Source organism: Macaca fascicularis, chromosome 3, assembly GCF_037993035.2.
Source record: "Macaca fascicularis isolate 582-1 chromosome 3, T2T-MFA8v1.1".
NCBI classification, from domain to species: Eukaryota; Metazoa; Chordata; class Mammalia; order Primates; family Cercopithecidae; genus Macaca; species Macaca fascicularis.
Genome location: NC_088377.1, coordinates 119,320,716 through 119,336,692, shown reverse-complemented (window position 1 = coordinate 119,336,692; position 15,977 = coordinate 119,320,716). Strand labels below are relative to the sequence as shown.

Below are 15,977 nucleotides of genomic sequence, written 5' to 3'. Positions count from 1 at the left end.
CATTGTTCAACGATCACTACAGTCCAGTTTTTAGAGTATTTCCATCACTTCAAAAATTACTATGCCTGTTTATAGTCAGTCATAGCCCCCATTTCCAGCGACAGGCAACCACTGCAAATGTTCTTTTGTCACTGGTTTCTCATAGCCCAGAGACATGTTTCTGATTATGTATAAATTAGATTTTCTTGCCACAACTAATTTAATGCAATAAGAGAACTTCTAATTAAAGAAATGTTAAAGTGACTCTCATATGAAAAAAATTATACCATTTTATTCATTCTTCAACTCAGTACTTTTAATTTTGAATATTAAAAAAGTGATTCTGCTAAAGTTATATTAAGAGCCTAGATTCTATTAAATTTTAAAGTGTCTACTATTTTGAGAGGCAGTACTATAAAATGAATGATTAAGTATGAGGATTTATAACCATTCTGCTGAGTTGTATTAGTCCACTCTTGCATAGCTGTAGAGAAATACTCAAGACTGGTAATTTACTAAGAAAAGATATTTAATCGACTTGCGGCTCTGCAGGCTATAAGGGAAGCATAGCGGTTTCTGCTTCTGGAGAGGCCTCAGGAAACTTCCAATCATGGCAGAAGGCAAAGGGGGAAAAGGCATCTTCTGTGGCAGGGGCCAGGGGCAAAGAGGGAGATGTGAGAGATCCTGTATACTTTTAAACAGCCAGATCTTTTGAGAACTCACCATCATGAGAACAGCACCAAGAGGATGGTATAAACCTTTCATGAGAAATCTACCCCCGTGATCCAGTCGCCTCCCATCAAGTCCCATCTCCAACACTGGGGATTATAATTCAACATGAGATTTGAGTGGGACACGTATCCAAACTATATCATGGTTTTAAACCTTCTTTCGTTATTTGTGAACTCTGCTTTTATCTTGCCTGTGTTTTACCTTCCTTATCTATAAAATAGCAATAAACAATAGTACCTACTCCATAGATTGTCTGGATGATTAAATAATACTGTACAAGTAAAGGGCTTGTCATAGTGGACAAAAAATGATAAAGGCTATGTATATGCAAACAACAGCAACTCTGATATATATAGTGCTTATTGTGTGTGTCAGTCTGTTTACATTGCTATAAAGAAATAACTGAGGCTAGCTAATTCATAAAGAAAGTGGTTCATAGTTCTGCAGGCTGTTCAGGCAGCATGGCACTGACATCTGCTTCTGGTGAGGTCTCAGGAAACTTACAGTCATGGTGGAAGGCAAAGGGTGAGCTGGTGTATCACATAGAGTGAACAACAGAGAAAAGAGGAGATGTCAGGCTCCTTTAAATAACCATCTTTCATGTGAACTAACAGCAAGAATTTGCTTATTCCCATGGGTTCAGTGCCAGGCATTCATGAGGGATCGGCCCCTATGGCACAAACACCTCCCACCAGGCCCACCTCCAATATTGGAGATCACATTTCAGCATGTTATTTGAAGGGGACAAACATCTAAACTATATACTTTCACTCCTGCCCCCCCAACCCCCAATTTTATGTCCTCCACATTGCAAAATACAATTGTCCTTTTTAATAGTCCTCCAAAGTCTTTACTCACTCCAGCATTGATTCAAAAGTCCAAAATCTAGTGTCTCACTGGGAACTGAAGGCAAATTCCTTCCATCTATGAGCCTGTAAAATCAAAAACAAGTTATTTACTTCCAAGATACAATGGTGGTACAGACATTGGGTAAACATTCCCATGTCAAAAATGAGAAATTAACCAAAAGAAAGAGGCAGTAGGCCCCACATATTTCCAAAATCCATCCAGGCAGACATTAAATCTTAAAAGCTTCAAAACAATGTCCTTTGATACCGTATACTGCATCCTGGGCACACTAGTACAATGGGTGGGCTCCCAGTGCTTTGGGCAGCTCTGCTGCTGTGGCTTTCCAGGGTTCAGCCCCCTTAACTGCTCTCATGGGTTGGAGTTAAATGCCAGTGGCTTTTCCGGGCTCAGGGTGCAAGCTGCAGGTGGCTCTACTATTCTAAGGTCTAGAAGGCAATAGCGCCCTTCCCACAGCTCCACCAGGTAGTTCCCTGGTGGGGATTCTGTGTGAGGGTTCCACCTCCACGTTTCCCTTCCGCACTGCACTAGTAGAGGCTTTCTGTGAAGGCTCTGTCTCTGTGACAGGCTTCTGCCTGGACACCAAGCTTTTCTCATATATCCTCTGAAACCTATGTGGAGGCTGCCAAGCCTTTTTCACTCTCACATTCTGTGCACCTGGAGGCTTAACAGCATGTGGAAAACACCAAGGCCCAGATTGGTGGCCCGAACTGTACCTGGTGATGTGAGCTGTACCCGGGGCCGTTTGTGTGGCAGCTGGAGCTGGAGAAGCCAGAATTCTGGGAGCAGTGTACTGAGGCTGAGCAAGGAAGCAGGGCCCCAGGCAGGGCCTCTGAACCCGTTATTTTCTTAGACCTCTGGGCCTGTGATGGGCTGCACTGTCTGGAAGATCTCCAAAATGCGTTCAATGCCTTTCCCCCATGTCTTGGCTATTATCATTTGTCTCTTTTTTAGTCATGCTAATCACTTTAGCAAGTGGTTGCTCCACCACTTTGAATTCCTCTCCTGAAAATGCCTTTCCTCTTTCCTTCTTTTTTTTTTTTTTTTGAAACAGAGTCTCGCTCTGTCGCCCAGGCTGGAGTGTGGTGGCACGATCTCAGCTCACTGCAAGTTCCACCTCCTGGGTTCACGCCATTCTCCTTCCTCAGCCTCCTGAGTAGCTGGGACTACAGGCACCCGCCACCACACCCGGCTAATTTTTTTGTATTTTTAGCAGAGGCGGGGTTTCATCGTGTTAACCAGGATGATCGCGATCTCCTGACCTTGTGATCTGCCCGCCTCAGCCTCCCAGAGTGCTGGGATTACAGGCATGAGCCACCGTGCCCGGCCACATTAGTTCCAACTTTAAGTCATTTTCTTGCTCCTGTATCTAATCATAGGCTGTTATAAGCAGCCAGGCCACATCTTAACTGCTTCACTGCTTAGAAATTTCTTCTACCAGAAACCTGTGTTATCACTCTTAAGTTCAAACTTCCATAGATCCCAAGAGCATGGACAAAATATAGCCGAGTTCTTCGCTGGGGCATAATATGGGTGACCTTTACTCCAGTTCCCAATAAGTTCTTCATTTCCATCTGAGGCCTCATCAGCCTGGCCTTCAGTGTCCCAGTTCTATCAGCATTTGGCCACAACCACTTAATACTCTAAGAAGTTCCAAATTTTCCCTTGTCTTCCTGTCAGAGCCCTCCAAAGTCTTCCAACCTCAGCCCATTTCCCAGTTCCCAAGCTGCTTCCATATTTTCAGATATCTTTTTTTTTTTTTAGACGGAGTCTCGCTCTGTCACCCATGCTGGAGTGCAGTGGCGTGATCTTGACTTACTGCAACCTCTGTCTGCCTGGTTCAAGGAATTTTCCTGCCTCAGCCTCCTGAGTAGCTGGGACTGCAGGCACATGCCATCACGCCTGGCTAATTTTTTGTAGTTTTAGTAGAGACGGAGTTTCACCATGTTGCCCAGGCTGGTCTCAAACTCCTGAGCTCAGGCAATCCTTCCACCTCAGCCTGCCAAAGTGCTGCGATTACAGGTGTGAGCCACTTCACCTGGCCTTTCAGACATCTTTATAGCAACACCACACTTCTTGGTACCAATTTTCTGTGTTAGTTGGTATTTCCATAAAGAAGTACCGAAGGCTGGCTAATTTATAAAGAAAAGAAGTTTATTTGGCCCACGGATCTGCAGGCTGTACAAGCAGAATGGCACTAGCGTCTGCTTCGGGCAAGGCCTCAGTAAACTTACAATCATGGCAAAAGGCAAAGGGGGAGCTGGCATATCACATAGTGAGAGCAAGCAAGAGAAAGGAAGAAGCACCAGATTCTTAACCAGCTTTTGTGTGAATAAACAAGAACTCACTCATTCCCATGGGAAGGAAAGAGGTTATTATTATTATTATGCAATTCATGAGGGATCTGTTGCCATGACCCAAACACGTCCCAGCAGACCCACCTCCAACATTGGAAGTCACATTTCAACCTGAGATTTGGAGGAGACATATATCCAAACTATATCAATATGTATCAGGCATCTTACATACATGTATTAAGTCATTTAGATACCCTGTGAAATAAGCAGTATTTATATCTCCTTTGAATTGACGAAGAATCTAAATTATAGAGCTTAAGTAACTGCTTAAAAGTTGCATAGCTAGGCTGGGAGCGTTGGCTCACGCCTGTAATCCCAGCACTTTGGGAGGCCAAGGCAGGTGGATCACGAGGTCAGGAGATCGAGACCATCCTGGCTAACACAATGAAACCCCATCTCTACGAAAAAAATAAAAAATAAAAAATCAGCCGGGCATGGTGGTGGGTGCCTATAGTTCCAGCTACTCGGGAGGCGGAGGCAGGAGAGTGGTGTGAACCTGGGAGGCGGAGCTTGGAGTGAGCAGAGATTGTGCCACTGCACTCCAGCCTGGGCGACAGAGCGAGCAAGACTCCGTCTCAAAAAAAAAAAAAAAAAAAAAAAAAAAAGTTGCATAACTGGAAAGGGTTGGAACTGAGATTTAAACTTAGGCAGTCTGGCTACAGAGTCCATGGTTTTAACCTCTATAGTCTCAGCATAATTTACATTTGAACAGTGTGGTCGGTAAAACTTTCTTTGATACATGTAATTTGTTAAAGGCTAATTGGTGGCATCCCTTTCATGATCATACCTGATGTTTTATTTTCTTTATTTTATGGTTTTCAATAATATATTTGTTGTTCTTTGAGGCTTCAGTGCTATAACCTCTATTCTCTTAAGCATGCTGTTTTGTTTTATTTAATATTAAATGATTTTATTAAAATGTGCTGTCTGCTTTTTAGCTTTAGATGTCATTGGATTTTTTATATTTTATTTTGAATGAAGATCATAGCACTGATTGGGAACTGAATCTTCTTTAGAGATGCTTATCTTGCATATGTTTTTAATTTTTCTTTTTCTTTTTTTTTTTTTTTTTTTTTTTTTGAGGCAGAGTCTTACTCTGTAGCCCAGTCTGGAGTACCGTGGCATGATCTCAGCTCACTGCAACCTCTACCTCCCGGGTTCAAGCAATTCTCCTGCCTCAGCCTCCTGAGTAGCTGGGATTACAGGTGCACACCACCACACCTGGCTAATTTTTGTATTTTTGGTAGAGATGGGGTTTCGCAATGTTGTCCAGGCTTGTCTCTAACTCCTATCTATTCTCAAGCAATCCGCCTGCCTTGGCCTCCCAAAGTGCTGGGATTACAGGTATGAGTCACTGTGCCCAGCCTTCAAATCCTTTTTTTTGGGCAAGATTACACCTTTTTCAGATAACTGTAAGGTATGTTAGTATCTCAGTGGTATATTAATATAATACTAATATATACATTGTACTTACGTTGTATGTGCACGTATCAAAATGCCATGTGTCATATTTAATTCATATGTACTACATTTAATACTATCTGTATCTATGAAAGTTGCTGTTTGGGAAATTCATAGTATGTTACCATCTACACTTTTACTCTTTTGGTCATTAGTAATGTTCATTATGGTCATCTGTTTACTAAATGCTTTTGTAGTCCCTTGTAGATCTTGTCTTAAAGATCAACACATATTATTGCTCTAATTATAAATTGAAGAAACCTCTGAATATATAGGCATAATTATGTAAAATGTTAGAAATGTAAGCATTTGAATTAACCAGTAGTGCAAAAAAAAAAAAAAGCGAGATTCAGCCGTGCTCGGTGGGGCCTGTAATCTCAGCACTTTGGGAGGCTGAGGTGGGTAGATCACAAGGTCAAGAGATCAAGACCATCCTGGCCAACATAGTGAAACCCCATCTCTACTAAAAATACAAAAATTAGCCGGGCATGGTGGCACGTGCCTGTAGTCCCAGCTACTCAGGAGGCTGAGGCAGGAGAATCACTCGAACCCAGGAGGCAGAGGTTACAGTGAGCCGAGATCGCACCATTGCACTCTGGCCTGGCAACAGAGCAAGACTCCGTCTGAAAAAAAAAAAAAAAAGAGACAGATTCAAGCACACTGTATTTGCATTTTGTGAGTATGATTTGGAGAACAGATAAGCCTCATACATAACCTCTTGTTTTCTTGTGATCTTAGAGGTTGTTTTTATTATTATTATTACTATGTTTTGAGAGGAGGGATCAGTTAAATGAGTGGAGCAATACAAAGTAATAGACAATTGCAGTCCCTTGAAATTTAGTAAGCTTAGCAAGTAAGAACATTATCTATTTCATGATCTTCATAAAATAAATGTCAGTTCTTTATTTGAGAAGTTTTGCACCATTAAGTTGCTTCTCTCTTCAGCATGCATGAAACTGAGGCTTAAATTTCACAAAGACATAACCTCAGAATTACATAACCTTAGACTTATCTTTTTCAAGTATTAAAATGCCTGAGTGTATGTGGCGTGCGGGTATTTTAGTTAACGCTGTGATATTTGAATAGAAATGCTTTCACATTTTTTCTGTTGAAAGAGAAGAGAAGCTATCTAACCTTATTTTTTTCCCTTATTTATCCTTATTCAGTTATTCTCTAGGTGGGATGTGTGTCATTAGCTTAACCCTATTTTCCCCTTAATATTGTTGACATACATGGAGAGGTTTGTTAACTAGGAAAACTAGGATGATTATCCTGCCTCTTTTCTGGGCAGTGGTAGTGCATTTAATATTTATCTTAGGGAATAACAAAAAATGAACCTCACTTGAAAATTCAGTCAATAACTAACTAGGGAAAAATGTTGGGGAGAGGGCACAGAGCTAAAAATAAGAGGTTGAAATTTTGGTTAAGTCTCTGCCAGGGAGAGGCTGTATAACCATGAGAAATGCAAATAACCTCTCTGGGAGCCAGTTATCTCATTCACAGAATGAGCAATGCATTAGATTGATTTGAAAATCCCTTTTAATTTTCAAATTTCATGATTTTGTAATGCTTCAGAAGTGAAGCAGAGAAAGAAATTCAGAAATGCAAAGTATTATTCAGGTGTAAGGAATCTGACTCATTTATAGAATAAGCCTCTCACCCAACAGTGCTATTTTTAATTGTATTATTGACCCATCATATTTTTAAAGTTTTGATCTTTATGTATTTTTTAGACTATAGCTATCAAAAACATGGGAATTAATTATAAGGCAGTCACTTTTCATTTATTACTAATTGAGATAAGTTTGTAAGAAACATTTTGTAGTAGAAAATGTTTTATTTTAATCTGAAAAATTTCTTTTTCTTTCCATAAAACAAAATAAATTGAGCTTTTAAATGGACTAAAATATGTGGATTAATATGAATTATATTATCTGCATAACTATTTTTAGCATTTCTCATATTTATTCTCTATGTAGCTACTAATGTATGATATATGGTTGCTTTTTATTTTAATTCTTAAGTGCCTAAATTCCTTCTGTGAAACAGTTTCAAGGAGCAGTTACATTTACCCTAAACTAAGATGAATTAAGGTTATCAGTTTTTGAATGAGCTCTTCCTATTACAATGAACTTAAAAAGATTTAATCTAAACATAGTATACAGATAGATAGATAGATAGATAGATAGATAGATAGATAGATAGATAGTATGTGCCCTTTCAAAAGGAGCTTCTTCTAATTCTGCTGTCTCTAGACTGACCTCATGTATTATTAATAAAATATCAAGAATTAGGTTGTCTTTGTGAGATGGCTCAGTAGCTGGCTTTTACCATGGCATATAAGCTGAGCAGTTATTCTAAATCACAGCATTACTTTCAGCCAGATAACTGCTAAAATCACCGCACTGTGGTTTCCTGAAAATGCCATAATCTTTCAAATGCCACATTAAACCTAGAGAAAAAAGCCATTGGTAGTGCCTGCGTAGTTATGTAGAAGAATGAACCATGAACCAAGTGAAAAGATGTTCTGGAAGAATAGTAACCTTTCCCTTGATGTGTGTGTTTCCTATTACTTTTTTTTGACATAAAATTTTTGCAAAATGATTTAATGGTGGCATTTTGTTTTGCTGACTTTCTTTTTCTTCATTAAAAAGAAACCAAAGTTAGTATAGGAGTGTAGGGGAAGAGTGACCAAGCACTAAATTCTGTAATAGGACTCTCTGTTTTCAAATTAAATTAATTAAATATGTTAGGAACATGGCTTTTCCCCTTTTACATTGTAGTGATATACAAAATCATTTAGCTGTATTATCAAAAATGATCTTGTTTGTTCTTTACAGTTAATTTTTTTTCTTCATTTTCGTCGTCCTGTTTTTTCTTCTTAGTAACCTTTGATCATAAATGACATGTCAATAATCAGGAAAGCTTTATGACATAGAAGTTACCAATTGCATGTAACTCATAAAGTGCCATACTTTTGATTGTCACTTTTCTTGCATATTACTAGAGCTGATGATACAAAGAAACAAAATATGAATAGACTCAGTGATCTAAAAGATGAATTCTTGTCAAATTTAACAGGATACATTTTTATTACAAATGAATGTCATAAAGTTATTCCAAATAAAATGAGTTCAAAGTTTATTTGCACCTGTAAGAACAAAGAAGACATTCATACAGCCAACAGACACATGAAAAAATGCTCATCATCACTGGCCATCAGAGAAATGCAAATCAAAACCACAATGAGATACCATCTCACACCAGTTAGAATGGCGATCATTAAAAAGTCAGGAAACAACAGGTGCTGGAGAGGATGTGGAGAAATAGGAACACTTTTACACTGTTGGTGGGATTGTAAACTAGTTCAACCATTATGGAAAACAATATGGCGATTCCTCAAGGATCTAGAACTAGATGTACCATATGACCCAGCCATCCCATTACTGGGTATATACCCAAAGGATTATAAATCATGCTGCTATAAAGACACATGCACACGTATGTTTATTGCAGCACTATTCACAATAGCAAAGACTTGGAATCAACCCAAATGTCCATCAGTGACAGATTGGATTAAGAAAATGTGGCACATATACACCATGGAATACTATGCAGCCATAAAAAAGGATGAGTTTGTATCCTTTGTAGGGACATGGATGCAGCTGGAAACCATCATTCTTAGCAAACTATCACAAGAACAGAAAACCAAACACCGCATGTTCTCACTCATAGGTGGGAACTGAACAATGAGATCACTTGGACTCGGGAAGGGGAACATCACATACCGGGGCCTATCATGGGGAGGGGGGAGGGGGGAAGGATTGCACTGGGAGTTATACCTGATGTAAATGACGAGTTGATGGGTGCTGACAAGTTGATGGGTGCAGCACACCAACATGGCACAAGTATACATATGTAACAAACTTGCACATTATGCACATGTACCCTAGAACTTAAAGTATAATAATAATAAATAAATTTAAAAAAAAAAAAAAAAGAACATACCAAGTGTAGCTGGATAGAGGAAGTAACTTACCAAAATAGACTTTATAAGAATTTTGTAGCATTAGATTTTCAGTTTTAACTTTGATGTGGAGTACCTAGGTGTAGGCGCTGTCACATCATTATTTTAAAAAGAGTAAAATTTAAAAAAAGCTTGATAACTTGTATTACACATGCATACTTGTTAACATCTCACTTTTAAAAATGTATTGGGTAGTGACTGACTAAACATTACTTTGATGTTTTTTTTCCTCTCAGAATTATAGAATTTTTCATAAAAGTTGCAATTTCAATTAAGGGAATGGAAACTTGGGTTGAATTTCTCAGTATGGCATCAGTAGTTCCTTTTCACTCAACTAAGTGACTTTTTCAGTAGATTTTATTGCTCTTTATGGAACTCTGCAGGTATAGATTAGATTCAGTTTTTTAATAAACATTAACTCTGCTAGTTTTTCTCCCTGATGTCTCAAAATAGAAGGGTTTACATTTAGTCAGCAATTCTTTGTCTTCATTTTATCTTACCTCATTTTTTGCAAACAACTCTTTTCTAGATCAAAAGTACCGTTCAGGACATTCTGCAGTGCGGATATATATCCTAATGGTTTCAACTAAAAATGACTGAAGTACTTTGTTAGTGATGTGATTAAAGCATACCCTAATGAGCAAGTGCATTAGAGGGCCATCAAGCACAAAGTCTTAAATTTTGAATATAGCAGAAACAGCTAGTTAATTTTACTAATCCATGTGTTAATTGTGCTACAACAGTAATGAAGATAATGTCTAAGAAACTGTTGTCATTCCTAGAGTGTTGCTGGTGATTTGGCCTAAGGTGATAGACTGAAATCAAAGACTTCACCATTATGCAATTCATTTATGTAACCAAAAGCCACTTACACCAAAACTATTGAAATTAAATATATATGTATATGTGTGTGTGTATTTATATGTATATATATGTGAGTTTGTGTGTATAAATATATATATATGAAACCATAAAAGAAGTACTTGCAAGAAATGTGTCATTCTAGTTTGGAAAATGAGATAAGCACAGAGAAAGTTATAATACCCTTTTACCCTGGTAGTAGAAAATTAAAGTAGTAAAACTTTTCTGGGGAGTAATTTAGCAATGTGAGTCAAAGGCATTAAGCATGACAATACTATTTGTAAAGTAACAGTACTTGGAAGACTCTTTCTACAGGAATATTCTGAAATTAGCTCGATTTTTATATAAGAATATTCTTTATGGTGCTCATTATAATAGTGAAAAATATTTGGAACCAACACAAATGCCTGGTATTACAAGAATAGTTAAATAAATAAATAATATACCATAAATTTTTTCCCTCTTATTTGACCCCTTATTCAGCCATTTGAAAAAGAGTATTTCCTGTGTGGGAAAACATTTAAGTTTAAGTTAAAATTATCCCATATTTGTTTAAGATTTGTTGCAGTGGCCCACACCTGTAATCTCAGCATTTTGGGAGGCTGAGGCACGCAGATCATGAGGTCAGGAGATCGAGACCATCCCGGCTAACAGGATGAAACCCTGTCTCTAGTAAAAATATGAAAAATTAGCCAGGTGTGGTTGCATGCCCCTGTAGTCCCAGCTACTCGGGAGGCTGAGGCAGGAGAATCACTTGAACCCGGGAGTCGGAGGTTGCAGTGAGCTGAGATTACACCACTGCACTCCAGCCTGAGCGACAGAGTAAGACTCTGTCTCAAAAAAAAAAAAAAAAAAAAGGTTTATGATCTTAATTTTTTATAAATATTTTTATTTCATTTTAAAGCTTTTCTCTGTCTTTATAGGTTTTTGATAGTGAAAGTATCTTACTTTTATACCAGAAAACTGGTTTTTAAAAGCTAATGGTGTACGTAGAAGTCTCATAGGAGACTCTGGATATTAGATATCTCTTGACTGCCTTAAAAAATCAGTTTGAGTGCAGTGGCTCACGACTGTAATCCCAGCACTTTGGGAGGTCAAGGTGGGAGGATTGCTTGAGCTCAAGAGTTAAGAGTAGCCTAGGCAATGTATCGAGACCTTGTCTCTACTAAAATTGTTTTAAAAATCAGCTGGGCATAGTGGCATATGCCTATACTCCCAGCTACTTAGGACGCTGAAGTGGGAGGATTGATTGAGCTTGGGACATATTGAGGCTGCAGTGAGCCATGATCACTTTACTGTACTCCAGCATGGGCAACAGAGGGAGACCTTGTCTCAAAAAACAATACAAACAAAAACATAAATTTAATAAAACCATAATGGAAGGGCATGAAACAAAGTGAATTCTCTTTTAGTTTGTCTATCCTAAATTAACATAACAAATTTATAATTTTTCTTCCCTCACAGTTGCAGTGTTTATTTTGCATTATGTGCAGATAAGCTGAATTTTCCTTTTTCAATCATTTATACTTTCTGATTTATAAACTCAGCGTTCAGTGTCTTTCTGACTTAATGACAATGAATTGTTGACTTGTACTTCCCAGTCTTCCTTATATCACAATTACTAGAATATAAAGAGTTAGAGATAACTAAACATACTCAGCTTATCCTGACCAAATAGTTATTTCTCCATTTCCTTCTTTATCACACATAGTACTTCCACTCAGCTATGTCAGGAGCCTCTCTTTAGTCTTAGCCTTCACACTCAGTAGTATTTTGGTTTCATTTTTTTCTTGCATGTGGGATATAACAAGATTTCTCTTCAAATAGGCTATTAATCCTTTATTTAATCCACAGTACCCCTCCCCTTCTCTTTTCTTCTCTTTCTGCCTTTACTACATGCCCAGGCATGCCACAGCACCAATGGCTTTTATCAGTACTAGTTCACATTCCTTTCCTTATTTGAGAAGAAAACTAGCTCTCTAGCTTATCACAGATGACTTCTACCCCTTCTCCCCTCTCCCTTGTGTGCCCACCTTATCTAAGAAAAAGTTCAGATGTTTGGAGAATTGGTCCAACCACAGACAATGGGGAAAGGGCACAGGGGCAGGATTTGTGTCAGGGAGAAAAACTTTAACTCTCCTTTGTTCTATGTGCTCTCGTGGCGACTGGCCAAAGAGAAGCACCCTTCTGCGCAGAAGTAAATTTGCTTTGCTGAGAAATCCTTTGAGTGCTCGTTTTTCTTAAGACTCCGAGTTTTTTTTCCAACATTCCAGAATTATAGTTTGGAGTCTTATTCCTCACTTACATTCTGCTTTACCTTCTAGGTGTGTGCACACTGTCTCTCTTTCTCCCCGCACCCCCACCCCAGATCATCGTGACCAGAAAGCCACAGGAAGTTGTTACATAGAAATAATCTGCTTTCCCTATTTTTTTTTTTTTTTGATACAGAGTCTTGCTCTGTCGTCCAGGCTGCAGTGCAGTGGCGCGATCTCGGCTCACTGCAACCTCCGCCTCCCAAGTTCAAGCAGTTCTCCTACCTCAGCCTCCCGAGTAGCTGGGATTACAGGTGCCTGCCATCGTGCCAGGCTGATTTTTGTATTTTTAGCACAGACGGGGTTTCACCATCTTGACCAGGCTGGTCTCAAACTCCTGACCTCCTGATCCACCCCCTTGGCCTCCCAAAGTGCTAGGATTACAGGCATGAGCCACCACACCTGGCCTGTTTTCCCTAATTTTACCTAATGGGAATTCTTATTTGGGATAGACTCACTTAGTAAGATAATTTTAAAAATGAGTGGTTGCCAGTAAAACCAGTGGGGCTGTACAAAAATTGGCCAAATTTAAGCTAGGAAAAAATAATGGAGGAAGGCATTCCAGAGGAGGGGAAGATAGGATGTGCCTCTGGGACAATAGGTAGATTCAAGCAGAGGTTTATGGAGAACTTTATCTGAATCCGCACAATTTGTGGTTGTTTTCATTGGAGTATAACATTACATAGGATATGAGAAGATACCTTAAAAGACACTATTTTTACAAGCATTACTATCTGTTTAAAATGTAGTAAAAATAATTATAGAACTTAAACTTCAAAGTATTTACAACCATTACTATTTGTTTAAAATAGAGTAAAAATAATTATAGAACTTAAACTTCAAAATATGTATACACATTCACAATCTGAAAAAAATATTAGAAAAGCAAATGTTTCAGCATACACAGCCTTTTATTTTGAAGATAATTAATAGCGATTAGAACATAAGTATTAACTTACTGGATTTATTTTTAAAGGACCAAGTGTTATTTTCTTCTTACATCCTCTAAACCTGTCCCTTTGAGGGCACAGAATTAGTATATCATCACGCATACTTCTTTCCTCTAAGTACAAGCAAAATATTCGGGGCCAACTGGTGGCCTCCTCTTCATTCCCATTCTAGCTATTATAGGGTTTACTCTTATGGGTTTGTTTGTTTGTTTGTTTTTAACCTCACAATACATAATGGACTTTCTCAGTAAATATAGAACTAAGCCATTTTTTAAGTAGATACACAATATAATTTAGATGTATCATAATTTACTGTAATATTTCCCTATTGAAAATTGATTCTTTTCTGTTTAATTTCTATCCCAAACTAAGTGTGCTAGGCCAAAATTATATGCCTATTTTACATTTTAATGGATAATATTATTTTGTTACCCACTGGACATGAATGTGTAATGATGTCAGCAGAGATTTTTGTCAATTTGATGGATGAAAATTGGCATTTTGATTGTATTTTGTAACAATGAGGTTAAATGTTTATTCACTCATATATTGATGAACCATTTGGATTTTCATATCTGAATTGCCTTTCCATATCCTGTGCCACTTTATCTTCAGAGATTTTTTTTCTTTCTTAAAAATGAGTTTATTACATATCTTTGTACAAGTTGCACATATTTTCTTTGAGGTTGTTGGGTTTTTTGCTTTTGCTTTATTGCTAATGGTATGTTTTGCTGAATTGAAATTTATATTTTTCTGTGTTGTGATATTTGTGTCTGAAAAACTAAAACCTAATTTGATATGTTATGAAATAGACAACAGATATACTTTAGGCAGGAAATGCAAATTATCTGTCTTTGCCGTTTAGATGATCTATGTACAGTTTTGCTTGACATGTTTTAAAGATTTACTGAGATATTGTGTCATCTAAAAATAATTTTTTAATTACACATTGTGACATTAGCTTGATATAAAAATACTGTTTTGCTTTACCAGATTGTCATATTTTTCTGTTGAAATAAAACAATTTATTAGTTTTCAGAGGCTCTATTTTGTTAATTTTTGAATATCAGGACTGCTGATTTTAAAACATGTTGAAGCTATCATTGATGTAAACTTTCGTGTTAATATATTGGATCTTAAGGGTGTTGAGTACATGTTTGGTGATTAATTCTAAAGGCAAAAATTATTGTTTCTATCGTAGATGTCAGTGGTGAACAATGTATTGCTAAATTTAATCATTTTTTAATTTTCTAAATACTCATCCTATTTGGCCTCATTTCAACATTTAACATTGGTGACCAACCTTCCTCCTTAAAACACTATCTTTTCTTGGTTTTGTTTTTTTCTCTTTTTTTTTGAGACAGAGTCTCACTATGTTGCCTGGGCTGGAGTGCGGAAACTGCAGGTGTGTGCCTGGCTAATTTTTGTGTTTTTTTAAGAGACAGGGTCTCACTGTATTGCCCAGGCTAGTCTTGAACTCCTAGGTTCAAACAGTCCTTCTGCCTTGGCCTCCCAAAGTGCCGGAATTTGCTACTGATAAGTACAGTTTTTTTTCCCTAGTTTTTATCAGTAGCCAAACATAATAGTTGTTTTTTTTTTTTTTTTTTTTTTTTAATTGTGGTTAAATGCTTGAATTCTGGAGCCTAGTTATTTGGGTTCAGATTTTCACCCAGCATTTATTAGTTGTAACTTGTCTAGTTACATAATCTTTATGCTTTAGTTTCCTCATCTGTAAACTGAGGATAATAACCCTTTTTACCTCTAGAATTGCTATGAGGATTAAATGAATAAAAATATGTAGTGCTTATTCTCCTTCATCAACTCTCTCCTGGACCGTTGCAATAACTATCACCTTCTCTAGTTTTGAGTACCTCTAGTCTGTATCCAGTTGTCTTACTAATACATGAATTTGTTACTCTTGTACTTAAATTTGTCCAGAGGCTTCCCATTTCTTGCAAGGTAAATCTAGACTTTATAGCATGGCTTACAAGGCCCTCCAAACCCAGCCTCAGTCTTTTTGTTTTCATTTCCAGCTGTTCACAGCTCCAGATGACCTAAATTTAGATCATGGTAGGTCATTTTTCCTTTCTAAAACTTTCCTGTTGCTTTTATGCCATCTTGTTTTTCTTATACTTTATGTTATACCTTCTCTCTGAAATAATCTCGTCTTTTTCTCTAGGATGAGGGCTTCTCGATCACGTATACTTAGTCCATATGTCTTGGTCACTCTTTGATTCTTAGTGTATAAGCACCATTTTTTAATAATTAAATTAATTTTAATATTCCAGGTCCCAAGACAATGCTTATCACATAGTATGCCCCCAGTACATAAACAAATTGAAAAAACAGTCTGTGGATTTTAATTAGTGGTACTTAATATTTTAAAAGTTATAATTATCAGATATTAATGGGATCTTGGCTTAGCTATGTT

At 37.5% G+C, this 15,977-nt stretch overlaps 1 protein-coding gene across 39 annotated transcripts in view; it reads left to right on the top strand.

Annotated features, from left to right (window-relative positions):
• Positions 1 to 15,977, top strand: part of PHF14 (PHD finger protein 14) — a 231,232-nt gene that overhangs the window by 132,171 nt on the left and 83,084 nt on the right. For 2 of the 39 annotated variants that reach the window (XM_065542277.2, XM_074035432.1), the window contains one exon: positions 12,733 to 14,584. The exons of 35 other annotated variants lie outside the window; for them this stretch is intronic. In XM_065542277.2, coding sequence (XP_065398349.1) covers positions 12,733 to 12,838 — 106 coding nt within the window. In that variant the 3' untranslated portion in view covers positions 12,839 to 14,584. Of the gene's footprint in view, positions 1 to 5,022; positions 5,078 to 12,732; positions 14,585 to 15,579; positions 15,620 to 15,977 lie in introns of those variants that run through there. 2 more of the 39 variants (XM_065542282.2, XM_065542279.2) reach the window with 2 other exon arrangements.